At 47.4% G+C, this 22,930-nt stretch overlaps 3 protein-coding genes across 3 annotated transcripts; all 3 read right to left on the bottom strand.

Annotated features, from left to right (window-relative positions):
- Positions 1–221: 221 nt before the first annotated feature.
- On the bottom strand, positions 222–1,172 carry LOC140104689 (olfactory receptor 1J2-like). Its single transcript, XM_072128327.1, has one exon. The coding sequence runs from the start codon at positions 1,170–1,172 to the stop codon at positions 222–224; it is 951 nt and encodes a 316-aa protein (XP_071984428.1).
- Positions 1,173–5,017: 3,845 nt separating this feature from the next.
- LOC140104684 (olfactory receptor 1496-like) lies at positions 5,018–5,971 on the bottom strand. Its single transcript, XM_072128322.1, has one exon. The coding sequence runs from the start codon at positions 5,969–5,971 to the stop codon at positions 5,018–5,020; it is 954 nt and encodes a 317-aa protein (XP_071984423.1).
- Positions 5,972–18,545: 12,574 nt separating this feature from the next.
- Positions 18,546–19,496, bottom strand: LOC140104683 (olfactory receptor 5V1-like). Its single transcript, XM_072128321.1, has one exon. The coding sequence runs from the start codon at positions 19,494–19,496 to the stop codon at positions 18,546–18,548; it is 951 nt and encodes a 316-aa protein (XP_071984422.1).
- Positions 19,497–22,930: the final 3,434 nt, after the last annotated feature.

Here is a 22,930-nt window from a genome sequence, read left to right as displayed (position 1 = left end):
TTCCGGAAAGGTTGGTACGGTAACCAGGAGGCCAAACTGTAAAAATACTGCAACTAAAAGTAACATTTAAAATTAAAAGAATTCAAGCCTCGAATAATTCATCAATGTTTTAGATAAAAGAAAAAATACTTACAATTACAACTTCTGTGATTCCTAAAACAAATACAAGGAAGGAATTGTTGTTTTTTGGCTACTTCACCTGCCCTGAGCAGGAGGCATCTTCATCTCCTTGTAGCGGTGTCTGGATGCAGCCGGTGTATATGTAACGCTCTCTGCAGTGCGGCCTTCAGGTCTTTACTCCTCAGGCTGTAGATTAAGGGGTTCAGTAATGGGGTGATCAGGGTGTAGATCACAGAGACCACTCGATTCAGTGTAAGGAAATTATTTGCACTGGGAATCAGATAGATAAAAATTACGGATGCATAATATATGAGGACCACAGTCAGATGAGACGTACAGGTGGAGAAAGCTTTACTCTTCCCATCACTGGTGCGGATTCTGAGCACTGTCCTAAATATTCTGACATAGGGGTAAAATGTGGTAGTAATTGCTATAATGCTGAGAACTGCCCCTACACCTGTTACAACTAGAACATTGATAGATATGTCAGTACATGAGATCTGGAGCAAATGTGGAAGATCACAAAAGAAGTTATGGATGAAGTTAGCACCGCAGAAGGTCAATCTTCTCAAACATAAGGTATATATGATGGAAGCTAGAAAAGCAGTTGACCAAACCAAAGACATGATTTGAATGCACATTTCCCAAGACATGAGCTGAGAATAGTGGAGAGGACGGCAGATTGCTACATACCGGTCATAAGACATGGAGGCCAACAAGAAAGCCTCCGAGCCTGTAAAATACAGGACAAAGAACATCTGTACTATACATTCTGAGAGGGACATGGACCAGTGTTGGGTGATGAGGTCATGGAGCATCTTTGGGGCAGTGACTGATGAGAAGGACATGTCCAAGAAAGCCAAGTTACCAAGAAAGAAATACATGGGTGTATGAAGATGAGCACAAGTAACAACTAGAAGGAGGATGAGGAAGTTGGGAAAGACAGTCATCAGGTAGATGAGGAGGAAGAAGATGAAGAGGACATGGATGGTCTTCGGATCATTGGAAAGACTCATGAGAAGAACGCTGGTGATGGATGTTTGGTTCTTCATCATTGCAGTGGGATCATGTCTAGGAATAAAATTGATGACAACATGTAGAGCATGTGATGGAATATATGAAGTTGAATAGAAGATTTCTTATAGTTACAGGACGGCGTGCTTTTATATCTGATCAGTCCTCCGAGGAGCATAGCCCAGAGAATCCCTAAGTCTCTGCTCTGCACCCCCAGGAATAGTGTAATTGGGTCTCAGGGCATTCATTTCCATTCTTGTTTATGATGTAGAATTTTGCTCAGTTTTACCAGTGAAGATTCTCAATGCAAAAAATATAGAGATTATACAGCGAGAATATAGAAGGTGCACGGGTCAGGAAGGCCAAGGTCTCAATCCTCCTCAACTGCAGAGGTCAGATGTCTCTGTGCCATTTACTGGTAACACCCTGGAGAGCTGCAAGCCCAACATGACCACAGCATTCACTAAGTAATATGAAGAGGCTGGGGGAATGTTAAATATAAGCACAATCCTGGTATAGGGTCTTATTTACTTAGAGTTTGAGGTCTAATTTCAGGTCTGGGGCTGAATTAATTTAAGTGTCTGGTATTCGGTCTGATCAACTTTTGGTGCCTTCTTTAGGTAAAAATAATTTATATATTTGGACAAACTGTACCCATTTGGGCTTCAGCATCACCTCTTCCCCTAAAGTAAAGCACAAGATACCCTGCTGACTGTTTTGCACTTAGTTTGCGTTCTGTCCTGGACTAGTCTAAATACTGCCTTATTTCACTCCTGGCTCTCCTGCTCGATCCAATCCCATGGTGTCCTATCGCCAACCTCACCACTGGCTCATCACAGCCAAGGCTTCTATTTAATCTTTTGGTAACCACTAGAATTGTTCCAACTTCCTTTAAACATGCAACATCCATCCTACAGAAGACAACTCTGGACCCATCTTCTCTGCTAAACTATCGCTACTTCCATTTAAAACTCCTGGAACAACATGACCATCTGGAACTATCCTCCCTTTTTGACAAACTCCAATATTCCAGCCCAATCTTGGCCTCTGACCCAATCTTGGCTTTCTACCCAATCACTCCACTGAGATTGCCCTGACCAAAATCTTCATTGATCTACTATTTGCCAAAGATCACAGCCCTATTCTGCTCTCCTCCTTAATGATATATCCTCTTCCTTTGAGACTGTTGACCATTCTCTCCTGCTGCAGACGTTATGTTGTCTTGGTATCACTGATCTGGTCCTTTCAAGGATCTCTTCATACCTCTCCACCCGGATGTTCAATGTCTATCACTCTCATACCAGCCCTCCACCTCGGCCCCTCTCTGTTGACATTCTTGAAGGTTCTGTTCACTGACCCGTTCCATCTACAGTTCTTGCCTAGGACAGTTCATTAAGTCTCACTGCTTCCAATATTACTCCTATGCAGATGACACACAGATCTACACTCACCGGCCACTTTATTAGGTACACCATGCTAGTAACGGGATGGACCCCCTTTTGCCTTCAGAACTGCCTCAATTCTTCGTGGCATAGATACAACAAGGTGCTGGAAGCTCCTCAGAGATTTTGGTCCATATTGACATGATGGCATCACACAGTTGCCGCAGATTTGTCGGCTGCACATCCATGATGCGAATCTCCCGTTCCACCACATCCCAAAGATGCTCTATTGGATTGAGATCTGGTGACTGTGGAGGCCATTTGTGTCCAGTGACCTCATTGTCATGTTCAAGAAACCAGTCTGAGATGATTCCAGCTTTATGACATGGCGCATTATCCTGCTGAAAGTAGCCATCAGATGTTACAGGGAACATTGTGCTCATAAAGGGATGGACATGGTCAGCAACAATACTCAGGTAGGCTGTGGCGTTGTACCAAGGGGCCCAAAGAGTGCCAATAAAATATTCCCCACAACATGACACCACCACCACCAGCCTGAGCCGCTGATACAAGGCAGGATGGATCCATGACACCACCAGCACCAGCCTGAGCCGCTGATACAAGGCAGGATGGATCCATGACACCAGCACCACCAGCCTGACCCGCTGATACAAGGCAGGATGGATCCATGACACCACCACCACCAGCCTGAGCCGCTGATACAAGGCAGGATGGATCCATGACACCAGCACCACCAGCCTGACCCGCTGATACAAGGCAGGATGGATCCATGACACCACCACCACCAGCCTGACCCGCTGATACAAGGCAGGATGGATCCATGACACCACCACCACCAGCCTGAGCCGCTGATACAAGGCAGGATGGATCCATGACACCACCACCAGCCTGAACCGTTATACAAGGCAGGATGGATCCATGACACCACCACCACCAGCCTGAACCGTTGATACAAGGCAGGATGGATCCATGCTTTCATGTTGTTGACGCCAAATTCTGACCCTACCGTCCGAATGTTGCAGCAGAAATCGAGACTCATCAGACCAGGCAACGTTTTTCCAATCTTCTACTGTCCAATTTCGATGAGCTTGTGCAAATTGTAGCCTCAGTTTCCTGTTCTTAGCTGAAAGGAGTGGCACCCGGTGTGGTCTTCTGCTGTTGTAGCCCATCTGCCTCAAAGTTGGACGTACTGTGCTTTCAGAGATGCTCTTCTGCCTACCTTGGTTGTAACGGGTGGCGATTTGAGTCACTGTTGCCTTTCTATCAGCTCGAACCAGTCTGCCCATTCATCTCTGACCTCTGGCATCAACAAGGCATTTCCGCCCACAGAACTGCCGCTCACTGGATGTTTTTTCTTTTTCGGACCATTCTCTGTAAACCCTAGAGATGGTTGTGCGTGAAAATCCCAGTAGATCAGCAGTTTCTGAAATACTCAGACCAGCCCTTCTGGCACCAACAACCATGCCACGTTCAAAGGCCACAAATCACCAGATTCCCAGAGGATCTATCAGCCATATCCTTCTTCCACCACCTAACACATCCTTCCCACTAGACTATGGCCCTACACTCTCCCTGGTCCCTACAGTCCACTGCCTTGGAGTCATCTCCTGCATCCGACCTTTCCTCAATCTAGAAAATTGCTGGTCCATGCCCTCATCATCTCCCGGTTGGACAATCCAATAATCTTTTCTTTTATCTCCCCTCAAACTCCCCTCCAAACTAAGCTTAACTCTGCTGCCTGAGACTATTGGGCTGCTGGATTCCACTGCTGGTACCAGGGTTTGGGATTTATTTCTACCTCTGGATTATCACCTTTATACATTCCTTTGCAGCCGCATCTGGGGATGAGGGATTTCTTTTTATTGTTTGTGATCTAAAGGTATTAAAACAATTTGAGGTCTTAAGTCTGAATTCATTTTGTGTTCTGTCCTGTCGGTCTGGTCTACGGTCTTAATTTTATATCCTGCTTTGGGGGAGAAACTGAGTTAATTGGTCAAAAATAAAATAATGTAAAATACAAAGAATTAACTCTAACCCTAAAATAACTAAATATAGAGGGATCAAAATGTTGCACTTTCCTTAAAAATTATATCAATGAAAATTAAAACTTATCTAGCCAAAAAAAAAACCAGCCCTCCGCTAAGAGGCAATGCAAAATAGATTTTTTGTTTAAAAAGTTTTTCTTTTTTATTTAAGGTTTTAAAAAACATAAAAAACAGACACAATTGGGTATTACCAGAACAATGCTTCACTATTCTATATAGGAAAAAACACAACTCTGAACTTTGTCAAAAATGCAGTATAAGAATTATTATATTGTTTTTATTCATTATTATTAGCATGTAATATTCATTAGCATATTTTTTTTTTTAAAGTTGATTTTAGAAGGAAGGAAACATTGGACAATTATAAGAAAATTCCCACTGTCAGGGTAAAATTCAATGCAAAGTGAGAATTTGTTACCTGAGCAGGAGGCATCTTCATCTCCTTGTAGCGGTGTCTGGATGCAGCCGGTGTATATGTAACGCTCTCTGCAGTGCGGCCTTCAGGTCTTTACTCCTCAGGCTGTAGATTAAGGGGTTCAGTAAGGGGGTGATCAGGGTGTAGATCACAGAGACCACTCGATTCAGTGTAAGGAGATTACTTGTGTCAGGAACAAGGTAGACGAACGTTATTGATATATAATATATGATGACCACAGTGAGATGAGACGTACAGGTGGAGAACGCCTTACTCTTCCCATCACTGGTGCCGATTCTGAGCACTGCCCTAAATATTCTGATATAGGGGTAAAATGTGGCTACAAAGGCTACGGTGCAGATGATACCTCCTACAATTACTCCAAGTAGAACATTGATTGTAGTATCAGTACAGGAGATCTGGAGCAAATGGGGAAGATCACAGAAAAAATTCCAAATGCGATTAGGAGGACCACAGAAGGTCAACCTTCTTAAACACATAATATACATGATGTAGACAAGAAGAGCAGTCAACCAAACCATAGACACCATGCATGTGCATGTGCCCCAAGACATGAGCTGAGAATAGTGGAGAGGATGGCAGATGGCTACATACCGGTCATAAGACATGGAGGCCAACAAGTAAACCTCGGAGCCTGCAAAATACATCACAAAGAACACTTGTGCTTTACATTCTGAGAGGGAGATGGACCAGTGTTGGGTGATGAGGTGGGAGAGCATGCTAGGAGCAGTGACTGATGAGTAGGACATGTCCAAGAAAGCCAAGTTACCAAGAAAGAAATACATGGGTGTATGAAGATGAGCACAAGTAACAACTAGAAGGATGATGAGAAAGTTGGAGAAGACGGTCATCAGGTAGATGAGGAGGAAGAAGATGAAGAGGACATGGATGGTCTTCTGGTCATCCGATAGACTCATGAGAAGAAAGCTGGTGATGGATGTTTGGTTCTTCATCATTGCAGCTTTTTAATTTTCAGAAATAAATTCATGGCTTTTATAGCTCATCAGTTCTCTCAGGAGCAGAAGCAAGAAAATCCCCAAACCTCTGCTCTGCACCTCCAGGAATAGCGTAATGAGGTATCAGGGCATTCATTTTCATACTGGTTTATGAGGCAGCATCTGTGTAGGCCAGAGACCTTTGCACCACCAAGTTGGGAAATACCACTAAATACATGGGAAGTGCATCAACCTGGCTCGGCCAAAAGCTGCCACAGGGTTCCAGCCATTGTTGCACACCATCTTGCCAAGCTTGAGGTTCTGTGGTAGCAACCCTGCATATGTCTTCTCCTGGATCCCAGTCCACAGCCAAGACAGATGAGTTTTAGCACACCTGCTGCCATTTCCCCATTACTTGGCTAAAACATGTAGTGCAGGCACTGTGCTGACTGGATGAAGAACCAGTAGAGGAGGAGGCAACTGGAGGCAAGGAGTAATGTTTGGCAATCCTGATTGAGGGCAGAATGCAAGCCTCCTGCCTCGGCACCAGCTGCTAAATACATTAACCCAGTGGGCAGTTAAGGAGATATAACATTTCTGCCCATGCTTACTGATACTGATACAGGGGAACTTCATACAGTGGGACAGCTGCTGCCATCAGATCTTTGAGGCTGTCTATCACCACCAGCCTGTATGAAAGCATTTCAAAGGCCAGCTATTTGGAAATTCTTTTATTCAGGACCATAGCTTGGGAGTGTGATGGCCCAAACTTCCTCCATTTCCAAGTGACTCTCCCTGGCTCTGTCTCCTGTATGTAACGGTATCTGGCCATGTGACCCTGCTCTCATATTGCAGAGTGACATGTCTATCCTGGCCAATCACAGCCATGCCTACAGATGACATGCCTGTAGTTGCAAAGGAGCTGCAAGCTGGTTTATTGGCTGCTCGCTTCCCCACCTCCTAGTGTGCGCGTGCACCAGCTCTGCAAGATTTAAATGGCCAGCGCTCCGCTATTTGGCGCTGGCCACATGGTAACTCAATAAATAGCCAACCTCTTCCCTTATGCCCCGTCTGATATTTGTGCTCTAATTCCATTAAAAAAGCAGTGTTGCTTGCCATGTGCGTTTATCCTAATTTCCCGTTTTGACCCCAGTACTGTTACTGACTTTGCTACTCTTCTGCGAGCCTTGACCTTTTGCTCTGCCATTGACCTCCTGCCGCCTGTCCTGACCTCCTGCCGCCTGTCCTGACCTCCTGCCGCCTGTCCTGACCTCCTGCCGCCTGTCCTGACCTCCTGCCCGTCCCCGACCACGATTCTGTCTCATGATTCTGTACTGCACCTTGGCCGCCACTGCGAGCAAAGTCGCACCTGTGGAGCAACCTGTTGCAGCAAGTCCAACCCATTTGCGGCGGGCTCTGGTGAAAATCGGGTGCCACTTAGATTCCACTGCCAGGTGTTGTTTAACATCATAGCTTGCGGTTGTACAGTGGGTACACTAACCCTGAATCCTGACAACATGTAAGCCTAGACTGATTGACCAGAAGACTAGAAAATCTCACAGGTGGCCCAGAGACACAATGGGCATCTTGAAGCCTCTATAACCCAAAATGCTTTCCGGGACGTCTTCTACTGAAGGCTCCTCCCACCACTCATAGGGTTTATGTACAATACCCATAGTATTTCAGGGACTGGTCACACTATTGCACCTTATAGTCTCTTCGAGGGACAAAATAAAAAGGGAAAACAAATTTTAAAAAAAATTACAAATTTAAAATGTAAAGTAAACTCCAAACCCTCCGTATCCCACTAAAACCATTTTAACGATCATGATCCTAAAAAAATCAATAAGGATTTGCTGCTCTTAGGTTCTTATCAACTAATTTTGCATTTAAATTCTGATTGTAAAATAATCACTAAACACTTGGTAAGTTGTCTCGCAGAGATTATAGGGAGATGGATAGGGCAGAATATTCACAGGGTTATTGTTACATCCAGGCTTTGGACCAGGGGGCTCTGCTTTTTCTCAATTGTAGCAGAATGGTTGAGGAAGATTAGGAAGATGTGGTCTGGGCCCCAAATTCATCTTATGGTTAAACCTGATATGCTCTTCCCCAAGGTCAAAGTTATGGTGCGTGGAATGGACAACTATAGGAGAGGAGGTTCTACCTTCACCATAGATAGAGGTCATCCTCTACACCTAGAGGAGAGGAGGTTATACCATCACAATAGACAGGGGGCATCCTCTACACCTAGAGGAGAGGATGTTCTATCATCACCATAGACAGGGGGCATCCTCTACACCTAGAGGAGAGGAGGTTCTACCTTCACCATAGTTAGAGGTCATCCTCAACACCTAGAGGAGAGGAGGTTCTACCATCACCATAGACAGGGGGCATCCTCTACACCTAGAGGAGAGGAGGTTCTACCATCACCATAGACAGGGGGCATCCTCTACACCTAGAGGAGAGGAGGTTCTACCATCACCATAGACAGGGGGCATCCTCTACACCTAGAGGAGAGGAGGTTCTACCATCACCATAGACAGGGGGCATCCTCTACACCTAGAGGAGAGGAGGTTCTACCATCACCATAGACAGGGGGCATCCTCTACACCTAGAGGAGAGGAGGTTCTACCATCACCATAGACAGGGGGCATCCTCTACACCTAGAGGAGAGGAGGATCTACCATCACCATAGACAGGGGGCATCCTCTACACCTAGAGGAGAGGAGGTTCTACCATCACCATAGACAGGGGGCATCCTCTACACCTAGAGGAGAGGAGGATCTACCATCACCATAGACAGGGGGCATCCTCTACACCTAGAGGAGAGGAGGTTCTACCATCACCATAGACACGGGGCATCCTCTGCACCAAGAGGAGAGGAGGTTCTACCATCACCATAGAGAGGGGCATCCTCTACACCTAGAGGAGAAGAGGTTCTACCATCACCATAGACAGGGGACATCCTCTAAACCTAGAGGAGAGGAGGTTCTACCATCACCATAGACAGGGGGCATCCTCTACACCTAGAGGAGAGGAGGATCTACCATCACCATAGACAGGGGGCATCCTCTACACCTAGAGGAGAGGAGGATCTACCATCACCATAGACAGGGGGCATCCTCTACACCTAGAGGAGAGGAGGATCTACCATCACCATAGACAGGGGGCATCCTCTACACCTAGAGGAGAGGAGGTTCTACCATCACCATAGACACGGGGCATCCTCTGCACCAAGAGGAAAGGAGGTTCTACCATGACCATAGAGAGGGGCATCCTCTACACCTAGAGGAGAAGAGGTTCTACCATCACCATAGACAGGGGCATCCTCTACACCTAGAGGAGAGGAGGTTCTACCATCACCATAGAGAGGGGCATCCTCTACACCTAGAGGAGAAGAGGTTCTACCATCACCATAGACAGGGGCATCCTCTACACCTAGAGGAGAGGAGGTTCTACCATCACCATAAACCGGGGGCATATTCATCACCTGGAGGAGAGGAGGTTCTACTATCACCATAGACAGGGGGCATCCTCTACACCTAAAGAAGAGGTGTTCCTCCATCACCATAGGCAGGGGGCATCCTCTACACCTGTAGGAGAGGAGGTTCTACCATCATCATAGACAGGGAGCATCCTCTACACCTAGAGGAGAGGCGGTTCTACCATCACCATAGACAGGGGGAATCCTCTACACCTAAAGAAGAGGTGTTCCTCCATCACCATAGGGAGGGGGCATCCTCCACACCTGTAGGAGAGAAGGTTCTACCATCACCATAGACAGGGGGCATCCTCTACACCTAGAGGAGAGGAGGTTCTACCATCACCATAGACAGGGGGCATCCTCTTCACCTAGAGGAGAGGCAGTTCTACAATCACCATAGAGAGGGGGCATCCTCTACACCTAAAGGACAGGAGGTTCTACCATCACCATAGACAGGGGGCATCCACTACACCTAGAGGAGAGGAGGTTCTACCATCACCATAGACAGGGGGCCTCCTCTATACCTAGAGGAGAGGAGGTTCTACCATCACCATAGACAGGGGGCATCCTCTACACCTAGAGGAGAGGAGGTTCTACCATCACCATAGACAGGGGGCATTCTCTACACCTAGACGAGAGGAGCTTCTACCATCAAAATAGACAGAGGCATCCTCTACACCTAGAGGAGAGGAGGTTCTACCATCACCATAGACAGGGGGCATCCTCTACACCTAGCGGAGAGGCAGTTCTACCATCGCCATAGACAGAGGACATCCTCTACACCTAGAGGAGAGGAGGATCTACCATCACCATAGACAGGGGAATCTTCTACACCTTGAGGGGAGGAGGTTCTACCATCACCATAGACAGGGGGTATCCTCTACACCTAGAGGAGGTTCTGCAATCACCATAGACAGGGGACATCCTCTACACCTAGAGGAGAGGAGGTTCTGCCATCACCATAGACAGGGGGCATCCTTTACACCTAGAGGAGAGGAGGTTCTACCATCACCATAGACAGGGGGCATCATCTACACCTAGAGGAGAGGAGGTTCTGCCATCACCATAGACAGGGGGCATCCTCTACACCTAGAGGAGAGGCAGTTCTACCATCACCATAGACAGGGGGCATCCTCTACACCTAGTGGAGAGGTGGTTCTACCATCACCATAGACAGGGGACATCCTCTAAACCTAGAGGAGAGGTGGTTCCACCATCACCATAGACAGGGGGCATCCTAGAGGAGGTTCTACCATCACCATAGAAAGGGGGCATCCTCTACACCTAGAGGAGAGGAGGTTCTACCATCACCATAGACAGGGGGCATCCTCTACACCTAGAGGAGAGGAGGTTCTACCATCAGCATAGACAGGGGGCATCCTCTAAACCTAGAGGAAAGGATGTTCTACCATCACCATAGAAAGGGGGCATCCTCTACACCTAGAGAAGAGGAGGTTCTACCATCACCATAGACAGGGGGATCTTCTACACCTAGAGGGGAGGAGGTTCTACCATCACCATAGACAAGGGGTATCCTCTACTCCTAGAGGAGGTTCTGCCATCACCATAGACAGGGGGCATCCTCTACACCTAGAGGAGAGGAGGTTCTGCCATCACCATAGACATGGGGCAACCTCTACACCTAGAGGAGAGGTGGTTCTACCATCACCATAGACAGGGGGCATCCTCTACACCTAGTGGAGAGGTGGTTCTACCATCACCATAGACAGGGGGCATCCTCTACACCTAGTGGAGAGGAGGTTCTACCATCACCATAGACAGGGGACATCCTCTAAACCTAGAGGAGAGGAGGTTCTATCATCACCATAGACAGGGGCATCCTCTAAACGTAGAGGAGAGGTGGTTCCACCATCACCATAGAAAGGGGGCATCCTAAAGGAGAGGAGGTTCTACCATCACCATAGACAGGGGGCCTCCTCTACACCTAGAGGAGAGGAGGTTCTACCATCAACATAGACAGGGGGCATCCTCTACACCTAGAGGAAAGGATGTTCTACCATCACCATAGACAGGGGGCATCCTCTACACCTAGCAGAGAGGCAGTTCTACCATCGCCATAGACAGAGGACATCCTCTACACCTAGAGGAGAGGAGGACCTACCATCACTATAGACAGGGGGATCTTCTACACCTAGAGGGGAGGAGGTTCTACCATCACCATAGACAGGGGGTATCCTCTACACCTAGAGGAGGTTCTGCAATCACCATAGACAGGGGGCATCCTCTACACCTAGAGGAGAGGAGGTTCTGCCATCACCATAGACAAGGGGCATCCTCTACACCTAGAGGAGAGGTGGTTCCACCATCACCATAGACAGGGGGCATCCTAAAGGAGAGGAGGTTCTACCATCACCATAGACACGGGGCATCCTCTGCACCAAGAGGAGAGGAGGTTCTACCATCACCATAGAGAGGGGCATCCTCTACACCTAGAGGAGAAGAGGTTCTACCATCACCATAGACAGGGGACATCCTCTAAACCTAGAGGAGAGGAGGTTCTACCATCACCATAGACAGGGGGCATCCTCTACACCTAGAGGAGAGGAGGATCTACCATCACCATAGACAGGGGGCATCCTCTACACCTAGAGGAGAGGAGGATCTACCATCACCATAGACAGGGGGCATCCTCTACACCCAGAGGAGAGGAGGATCTACCATCACCATAGACAGGGGGCATCCTCTACACCTAGAGGAGAGGAGGTTCTACCATCACCATAGACACGGGGCATCCTCTGCACCAAGAGGAGAGGAGGTTCTACCATCACCATAGAGAGGGGCATCCTCTACACCTAGAGGAGAAGAGGTTCTACCATCACCATAGACAGGGGCATCCTCTACACCTAGAGGAGAGGAGGTTCTACCATCACCATAGAGAGGGGCATCCTCTACACCTAGAGGAGAAGAGGTTCTACCATCACCATAGACAGGGGCATCCTCTACACCTAGAGGAGAGGAGGTTCTACCATCACCATAAACCGGGGGCATATTCATCACCTGGAGGAGAGGAGGTTCTACTATCACCATAGACGGGGGGCATCCTCTACACCTAAAGAAGAGGTGTTCCTCCATCACCATAGGCAGGGGGCATCCTCTACACCTGTAGGAGAGGAGGTTCTACCATCATCATAGACAGGGAGCATCCTCTACACCTAGAGGAGAGGCGGTTCTACCATCACCATAGACAGGGGGAATCCTCTACACCTAAAGAAGAGGTGTTCCTCCATCACCATAGGGAGGGGGCATCCTCCACACCTGTAGGAGAGAAGGTTCTACCATCACCATAGACAGGGGGCATCCTCTTCACCTAGAGTAGAGGCAGTTCTACAATCACCATAGAGAGGGGGCATCCTCTACACCTAAAGGACAGGAGGTTCTACCATCACCATAGACAGGGGGCATCCACTACACCTAGAGGAGAGGAGGTTCTACCATCACCATAGACAGGGGGCCTCCTCTATACCTAGAGGAGAGGAGGTTCTACCATCACCATAGACAGGGGGCATCCTCTACACCTAGAGGAGAGGAGGTTCTACCATCACCATAGACAGGGGGCATTCTCTACACCTAGACGAGAGGAGCTTCTACCATCAAAATAGACAGAGGCATCCTCTACACCTAGAGGAGAGGAGGTTCTACCATCACCATAGACAGGGGGCATCCTCTACACCGAGCGGAGAGGCAGTTCTACCATCGCCATAGACAGAGGACATCCTCTACACCTAGAGGAGAGGAGGATCTACCATCACCATAGACAGGGGAATCTTCTACACCTAGAGGGGAGGAGGTTCTACCATCACCATAGACAGGGGGTATCCTCTACACCTAGAGGAGGTTCTGCAATCACCATAGACAGGGGACATCCTCTACACCTAGAGGAGAGGAGGTTCTGCCATCACCATAGACAGGGGGCATCCTTTACACCTAGAGGAGAGGAGGTTCTACCATCACCATAGACAGGGGGCATCATCTACACCTAGAGGAGAGGAGGTTCTGCCATCACCATAGACAGGGGGCATCCTCTACACCTAGAGGAGAGGCAGTTCTACCATCACCATAGACAGGGGGCATCCTCTACACCTAGTGGAGAGGTGGTTCTACCATCACCATAGACAGGGGACATTCTCTAAACCTAGAGGAGAGGTGGTTCCACCATCACCATAGACAGGGGGCATCCTAGAGGAGGTTCTACCATCACCATAGACAGGGGGCATCCTAGAGGAGGTTCTACCATCACCATAGACAGGGGGCATCCTCTACACCTAGAGGAGAGGAGGTTCTACCATCAGCATAGACAGGGGGCATCCTCTAAACCTAGAGGAAAGGATGTTCTACCATCACCATAGAAAGGGGGCATCCTCTACACCTAGAGGAGAGGAGGTTCTACCATCACCATAGACAGGGGGATCTTCTACACCTAGAGGGGAGGAGGTTCTACCATCACCATAGACAGGGGGTATCCTCTACTCCTAGAGGAGGTTCTGCCATCACCATAGACAGGGGGCATCCTCTACACCTAGAGGAGAGGAGGTTCTGCCATCACCATAGACATGGGGCAACCTCTACACCTAGAGGAGAGGTGGTTCTACCATCACCATAGACAGGGGGCATCCTCTACACCTAGTGGAGAGGTGGTTCTACCATCACCATAGACAGGGGGCATCCTCTACACCTAGTGGAGAGGAGGTTCTACCATCACCATAGACAGGGGACATCCTCTAAACCTAGAGGAGAGGAGGTTCTATCATCACCATAGAAAGGGGGCATCCTAAAGGAGAGGAGGTTCTACCATCACCATAGACAGGGGGCCTCCTCTACACCTAGAGGAGAGGAGGTTCTACCATCAACATAGACAGGGGGCATCCTCTACACCTAGAGGAAAGGATGTTCTACCATCACCATAGACAGGGGGCATCCTCTACACCTAGCGGAGAGGCAGTTCTACCATCGCCATAGACAGAGGACATCCTCTACACCTAGAGGAGAGGAGGACCTACCATCACTATAGACAGGGGGATCTTCTACACCTAGAGGGGAGGAGGTTCTACCATCACCATAGACAGGGGGTATTCTCTACACCTAGAGGAGGTTCTGCAATCACCATAGACAGGGGGCATCCTCTACACCTAGAGGAGAGGAGGTTCTGCCATCACCATAGACAAGGGGCATCCTCTACACCTAGAGGAGAGGTGGTTCCACCATCACCATAGACAGGGGGCATCCTAAAGGAGAGGAGGTTCTACCATCACCATAGACAGGGGCATCCTCTACACCTAGAGGAGAGGTGGTTCCAACATCACCATAGACAGGGGCATCCTCTACACCTAGAGGAGAGATGGTTCCACCATCATCATAGACAGGGGGCATCCTAGAGGAGAGGAGGTTCTACCATCACCATAGATAGGGTCCATCCTCTACACCTAGAGGAGAGGAGATTCTACCATCACCATAGACAGGGGGCATCCTCTACACCTAGAGGAGAGGAGGTTCTGCCATCACCATAGACAGGGGGAATCCTCTACACCTAGAGGAGAGGTGGTTCTACCATCGCCATAGACAGGGGGCATCCTCTACACCTAGAGGAGAGGTGGTTCTACCATCACCATAGACAGGGAGCATCCTCTACACCTAGAGGAGGTTCTAACATGACTATAGACGGGGGATCCTCTACACCTAGAGGAGAGGAGGTTCTACCATCACCATAGACAGGGGACATCCTCTAAACCTAGAGGAGAGGAGGTTCTATCATCACCATAGACAGGGGCATCCTCTACACCTAGGAGAGAGGTGGTTCCACCATCACCATAGACAGGGGGCATCCCCTACACCTAGAGGAGAGGAGATTCTACCATCACCATAGACAGGGGGCATCCTTTACACCTTGAGGAGAGGAGGTTCTACCATCACCATAGGCAGGGGACATCCTCTAAACCTAGAGGAGAGGAGGTTCTACCATCACCATAGACAGGAGACATCCTCTACACCTAGAGGAGAGGAGGATCTACCATCACCATAGACAGGGGGCATCCTCTACACCTAGAGGAGAGGAGGTTCTACCATCACCATAGACAGGGGGCATCCTCTACACCTTGAGGAGAGGAGGTTCTACCATCACCATAGACAGGGGGCATCCTCTACACCTTGAGGAGAGGAGGTTCTACCATCATCATAGACAGGGGACTTGCTCTATGATTATAGGAGAGGAGGTTCTACCATCACTATAGACAGAGATTCTTTATTGTAAGAGCAATGAGACTGTGGAACTCTCTGCTGCAGGAGGTTGTAATAGTGGATACTTTGTAAATATTTAAGGGAGGCCTGGATGATTTACTTGAGAACAAAATGATAATGTGTTACGGGATGAAAACATTTGTATAATCTTATAGATTGGACTTGTTGGCTTTTTTCCCCAACCTTAGTCACGTGAAATGTGAAATCATTATGACAGGTTCCCTAGCTCAAAAGGTTGAGAATATTGGTGGGGAGGAGACTACATGGAATCACCCATGGACATGTAGGGCAGTGAGAAGCCTGTATCTGATTTATTTTGGGGTCTCATTACTTTGGGGTTGGCACTAGGAAATGACCTGATTTATTTTTAGGTCTGGCCCTTGGTGTAATTAACAGTATTTATGTATCTGGTCCTGGTTCTAATTTTATTATCCAGTTTAGAGTCTTAAATGTTTTACATCTGTAAACTAATTGGGAAAAAATAACACCCACAAGACAAGGTGGAGGAGAGTGAGTGCACCCCCTACATAAAAGAAAGGTTGTGGGGGTCCTGATACTCATCAGCATTGGTGCTGCTCAGATCCCTCATGGTTCCACTATAGAAGCTGATACATGTGAAACATCCCCCACCGGGCCTAGCCTTTTCTTGGGGCCTAGAGACAGCTGGGGCCCGCAGTACCTGAGTGGCTGACGGTTGTGGCAGTGGGCACGCTAGTGTCACGGTGCTTGGTATGGGGAACCGGAGGGCTGTCCTACAGCCTGGCAGGTCTCCAGCAGGGTGGTGTTGGCAAGAAATGATGAGGGAGAGGCTGCTATAGCGGTTCTCCCTGGGGCAACCCTTTGGTGTCTAGAGTATGAGTCTCTGTGTGGTGGACAGGGTGCCCGTGATGGTGACAGCCGTAGTAGCAGGGACCAGACGGAGGCAGACGTTGAACAAAAATAACTTACAGTTCTTTATTGGGAACCTGCAGGAACGGTAGCAATGTGCCTTAACAGAATGGTAGAATGCTGGAGATGCAGTTGGAGGGAGCCACAGGAGTAGGTCACCAGCCTGGACGCAATGGCAGGCTGGGAGATAGCTGTGTCCTGGAAGGATGCTTCAGCTTGTCCTGGGTTGCTTCAAATATCACCTTTGGAGGTAGGATGATATCCCTTTCCTCTCATTGACTAACTAATTACACTCAGGCAGGGAGCTGAGCTCTCCTGCTCTGGTCTGGTGTGCTGGCTGCACTGACTCCTCTGAGTCTGTCCTCCTGTCTAACTAGACTAGACTGCTCTATAGAAGTTTCCTGACCAGGGGTTTTGTTACTCCCACTGGTCAGGTGGTGGCTACTCCTCCAATTACATCTCAGCTCACAAACCATGTGATTGGTTGCTGGAATTGCATCATAGAAAACAATTAACTCCTGCCTTACCAGGCAGGCTCTACCTCTGCCGTGTTCATCTGTGTGATGTAGTTGTTATGTAGTGACCTGCTGTGGGGTTGATCAAACCCTACACAGGCTGCAAGCTACATGGTATTCACAACAACCTTTCTGCCTTGCATCGGCGAGGGTGTTGCACATGAGAGCAGGTGAAGGCAGCACCATCCGGGACGACTGCCCAAATAAAATTAAACCATAAACCACCGGGAGCACAGGCCCCTTTAACCCTAAACCAATTTTCGCCGATAAATAAACACACAGAGACTTGTATTAAATTTAAACATATGTGGGTTGACGTGAGGGTCGGCCACAGCTTTATATATTATTATAATAAACATCTCGTAATTTTTTTATATTATTTTTTTGTGTATTATTTAAAACATAAATTGAACAGGTAACAAATTTAAATAACAAACCAAGAGCAACAAAACCCCTCCCACCTGTATGCCTGCCAGCCAATGGGCATGTAGGCCAAATATCCCAACTAACCGCCAGCTGTGACAAAAGCAACGCCGAAAGTACCTTAAACAAAGGGAGGGCGGGTGGGAAACGCAATCCAGAAAGAGGGTGAGTGACGTCTGCAGCCCCTATTTATGCTATGCTCACTTCCTGTACCACCCACGACACAAGCCCCGCCCCTAGTCACGTAGCCCCGCCCCTAGTCACGTAGCCCCACCACCAGCCCCGCCCCTAGTCACGTAGCCCCCACCTCCCTGGGATACGCAGGGAGACAGAAAGGAAAGGGAAAAAACCACTTCAGTTAAAGAGGGCCTATTCCTGTACTTATAACTCCGCTAACTAAGACCCCTTTGTGCAGTCATTAGCCCAACGGCTACACGCCTCCGGGCTTGCAAATCTCCCACCCATCATGTGTCATGTATAAGATAGGAAGCTGCTCGCAGGGGTGTAACACTGAGAACAACATTATCAACTCAAAGTAACAGACCTAAAAATATATAACCATTATGCATCCTCCATAATGTTCACTATTAGAAATAGTCAAAATGAGAATTTATTTTGGTCACATTCTTCCCCCACCCAAAAAAAAAGAATATAATGCAGAACTCACATAATAACTGTTCTATGATTGAATACAACAAAATCAAAGGGCAAAGATCAATCTCACTACAACCTCCCGTTATCCTTCATCTTGAAAGACATTTTTCTGGTTTCAGTCTTTAATGCAGTAAATTCTACAACATTCCCCTGACCACGTAGAGTTTTCAGCACAAAGCGGCGAATGTATCAAACTTTTGTTTTGCCTTTTTTTTCAATTTTTGAGACTTGTCGTGGCGCTTGTGTTTCCCGTAAAAATTTCACCATTGTCTAGTTTTCTGCAGAGTTCCCTGAGTTGTCACTTGAATACAGATGTGAAAGTCTCACGTTTTGGCACAAATTTATGGCAGCCCCTGACCAGGTGTAGGCATCTTCATCTCCTTGTAGCGGTGTCTGGATGCAGCCGGTGTATATGTAACGCTCTCTGCAGTGCGGCCTTCAGGTCTTTACTCCTCAGGCTGTAGATTAAGGGGTTCAGTAAGGGGGTGATCAGGGTGTAGATCACAGTGACCACTCGATTCAGTGTAAGGAGATCACTTGTGTCAGGAATGAGGTAGATAAAAGTTATTGATGCATAATATATGAGCACCACAGTCAGATGAGAAGTACAGGTGGAGAAAGCTTTACTCTTCCCATCACTGGTGCCGATTCTGAGCACTGCCCTAAATATTCTGACATAGGGGTAAAATGTGGCTACAAAGGCTATGGTGCAAATGATACCTCCTACAATAATTCCAACTAGAAAATTGATTGTAGTATCAGTACAGGAGATCTGGAACAAATGCGGCAAATCACAAAAGAAATTCTGGATGAGGTTGGGACCACAGAAGGTCAATCTTTTTAAACATGTGATATATAAGACTGAGACTAGGAAAGCAGTTGACCAAACCAAAGAAGCCATCTGAGCACATGTGCTCCAAGACATGACCTGAGAATAGTGGAGAGGACGGCAGATGGCCACATACCGGTCATAAGACATGGAGGACAATAATAAAGCCTCAGAACCTGCAAAGTACATCACAAAGAACACTTGTGCTTTACATTCTGAGAGGGACATGGACCAGTGTTGGGTGATGAGGTGGGAGAGCATGCTGGGGGCAGTGACTGATGAGTAGGACATGTCCAAGAAAGCCAAGTTACCAAGAAAGAAATACATGGGTGTATGAAGATGAGCACAAGTAACAACTAGAAGGAGGATGAGGAAGTTGGAGAAGACAGTCATCAGGTAGATGAGGAGGAAGAAGATGAAGAGGACATGGATGGTCTTCTGGTTATCACATAGACTCATGAGAAGAACGCTGGTGATGGATGTTTGGTTCTTCATCATTGCAGTGGGATTATTTGCAGAAAACTGATGAAGATACAAAGAGCAGATGATGGAATATAATTTAATGTCAGCTTATAAATAAAAAAATGTCTTGTACTAACACATGATGGTGTCCTTTAATAGTTCATCAATTCTCAGAGGAGAGAAAGCCAAACAATCCCCAAGTCTCTGCTCTGCACCTTCAGGAATAGTGTAATGAGGACTGTAAATTAACCGATGAAGATTCACAACGCAAATACATCACTTCATATACAGATAAAAGCTGATGAAGGGTCAGTCAGGAATGGGACCAAGGACAGATTAAAGTTGGTCTTTTTGCAAAGCTTATATCTTCATCATCATCAGCAGAGGTTGGGACCCTCTGGCATGTACCAGGTTATCTACAGTCCTACACAGCCATGGCTTTCAGTACATGGTGGAATAAGGATGTGTCCTTCATGGGCCCTTCTGGTGGTCAATAAAATAGGAATGAGAACATTATATAATAATTCCAAGAAATGAACAAAGAACATGTTGCGGGCAGTAGATCATGTACATGCCGGCTCAGATTGACCAGAGAGCTTGTAAATCCCAAGACCTTGATCCAAAATCAGAGTCTAGAAGTCTCAATAACCCCAAATCAGTGTTTCTTCTAGAGCAGGCGACTCTCACCAGAGCATGAATCTCCCCCTCTCTGCCACTTTATTTGTGTCCCTGATCCACACTCAACTTTGGGTTTGTCGAGATGCGGAGTGGACAGGGAGAGCATTGGCATGGAGACTATACCCAGTACAGACCTGGTCTACAGGTTAGAATTGGTGGCGTTTATGCCCATATTTACTAAGAGGCCGAAGTAGAAAATGCAGGATGTGCTGAGGGAAATCTCACAACTCTTTGGGCCACAACCTCCTTTTATTATTGGTAAGTCGTTCCAAACCCCCCAGGGCCAGTTATTCAGAGACACTTCACACCTCTATGTCAGGATGGGAATCCAGATTCTTTTGTTTCTTCCACCAGTGGGAGGGCTGAATGGTGACCAAATACACATCCTGTACTGGATATACAGGATAGAAAGGGTTAAAAAGTAACTGTAAAAGTTTTCTGTTTTCCACAAATCAATAGCTCTTGGAATGTAAAACAACTTCGCCTATTATCTTTATTACCTTTATGCAGTAGTTTCCTTGCTATAGCCCTCAGATTACCTTAGTGCTGCCTCCTCTCCATGTGCTGATAAGTCCTGGAATCCGTCAGAGAAACAAAGTGTAAACAAACTATGGATCCATGGGAGGGGTGGAGCTTCTGCTCCCTGCTCACAGAGGAGGAGGTAATGTCACAGTGAACGTAACAAAGCTGGATGTGTATGCAGATGTCTCCAGCAAAGAATTGTGAGGTACAAGATCTCTCTGTTCCCTTTAAGTCCCTCCATCCCAATCTGTGATTCTACAGAAGTTTGTCTGTCTGTCTCTGCTCTTCTCACTGCTCCCTCCCCCACCTTGCCATCGGCAGTATAAGCTCTGTCCAGATAAGCTATTAACCCATAGTGTTCACGCAGCACAGGCTACAGACTGCATGTAATTGGTTTACTTATGATTTCTTTCACTTATTACATATCCCCTGCTCCTCCATGTGATGGAAGCTGCCAGGCTGCCAACATGTACATCCCGTGTGTGCACTGTGCAGTGTTCAGTGGATTTAATTGTAAGGAAACTAAATTGATTTAATGTTAAATTACTTTGAGAGAGAACACAAGGCATCATGGGATCTGTGGGCAAGCTAACTGGCCTCTGCTTGAGGGCACAGACAGACAGATATTAGTCTCCGCCTTCGACTTCACCTCTGGAGAGAAAGATTTTTGTCAAACACTTTCAGAACAGAAAATGCCGGAACTTTGGATAGAAAGATTTTTCTTTTGCATAGAAAGAACAGCATAAAGTAGGCATCAAAGGGGGAATCACGTATAATGATTTGGTAAAATCACTATAGCTTTACAGTTACACTTTAAACATCTATTTAGCAGCTTGGGGTGAAATACAAAGGTGAGACTTATAAAAGGGCATAGTGGTTAAGAATGGAAAAATCTCCCCTCAAGACCAGCTAGGAGGATGTCCACACAGAAGACACCGTACCACCTTCTCGGAGCCGGCTGAGTACCGGCATCCTTTGCCTTCTCCCTATTAATCTGTTTCTGTTTCCAGTTATTCTATCTCTGTCTCCCTGTTAATCTCGCTCTTCCCTCTTCCCCTTTATTCTCTGTAATAATAAGGATAGTTAGCCGTAAGGATTAATATATGTGTGTGTGTTTGTATGCATTGTTGAGGGGTGGTGTCAGGCTTCGAGGTTGTGGATCCTCTTGACCACTGCGGACGATGGCTCAAGCTACAACCTGGGACCGGAGTCTAAGTGGTACCCGGTTTTCACCAGAGCCCGCTGCAAAGCAGGGACGTCTTGCTGCGGCGTGATACCACCAGGTCGTTCCACAGGGGTGACTTGTCCGCAATGACAGCCAAGGTCGAGGTACAGAAACGGCAGGCAATCTCGTAGTCGGGGACATGCAGGAGGTCAGGACTGGCAGCACAGGATCGGAATCAAAGACGTAGCAATCGGGCCCTTAGTAAATGACCCCCACTGTGCTGGGGAAGTCCATGGAGTCAGAAGATGTGACAAAAGAACTGGCTGGCAAGACGTGGAGCAGATGGCAAACCTGGCAGAGGAACAAAATGGCCACATGAGTCCACGGACAACTGGGTATCGGCAACGACAGAAGAAGACCAGCAGGCTTGAGATATGATGGCTTATTCCGAGTACAGGAAGCACAGGAACCCACAAAGTCCCACACGTCATTGGCCTAATCTGGCCACCAATAGAATGCGGAAATGAGGGTGGCAGAGCCGCTGCACCCCAGGATGCCTAGCCAAATGTGAGCAATGTCCCAAAGTCAGAATCTGACCAGCAGGATAAAAGACCTTCCTGCTCCATGCCCCAAAGTACTCTAACTTACCCTCCCAGAAAATTGACTCGAGACACTGCGTAGCGTTGGAAATGGTAGGGCCACAGCAGCCCAATTTATTAACATAACAGGTTAAAACATTTGCATAAGAAAACATTTAAATAACAAAGTAAAATACAAATATAAATCCAAAGTGCAAAACAGTCCATAATGACAAGGCCTCAGATGGTAACTATAACAACCAAGTACATGCATTCCTCCTGCCCCACCGTGCCAGTCCAGGAAGCTGACAAATATGTCACATGTACTAAATATCCCATGTCCACCGTCGGGTGGGCATGTTAATTATAACCTCCGATACTCACATAACATAAATTTTTTCCTCTTAAATTCCAAATTACTCCCCATTAGCTTCCCCTCCGAGGCCTTATCCCGCCAACACGGACAGGTGTAACCCCCTTACACCTGACCATCCCTCCAAAACTGAAAAGCTGTTTTAACCCCA

This window comes from Engystomops pustulosus, chromosome 10, assembly GCF_040894005.1.
Source record: "Engystomops pustulosus chromosome 10, aEngPut4.maternal, whole genome shotgun sequence".
Classification (NCBI taxonomy): domain Eukaryota; kingdom Metazoa; phylum Chordata; class Amphibia; order Anura; family Leptodactylidae; genus Engystomops; species Engystomops pustulosus.
The sequence above is the reverse complement of the archived record's forward strand: the minus strand, read 5'-3'. Positions and strand labels throughout refer to the sequence as shown.

Coding starts and splice junctions, on each gene's coding strand:
- LOC140104689 (XM_072128327.1), bottom strand. CDS start 1,172: ATGAAGAACCAAACATCCATCACCAGCGTTCTTCTCATGAGTCTTTCC.
- LOC140104683 (XM_072128321.1), bottom strand. CDS start 19,496: ATGAAGAACCAAACATCCATCACCAGCGTTCTTCTCATGAGTCTATGT.
- LOC140104684 (XM_072128322.1), bottom strand. CDS start 5,971: ATGAAGAACCAAACATCCATCACCAGCTTTCTTCTCATGAGTCTATCG.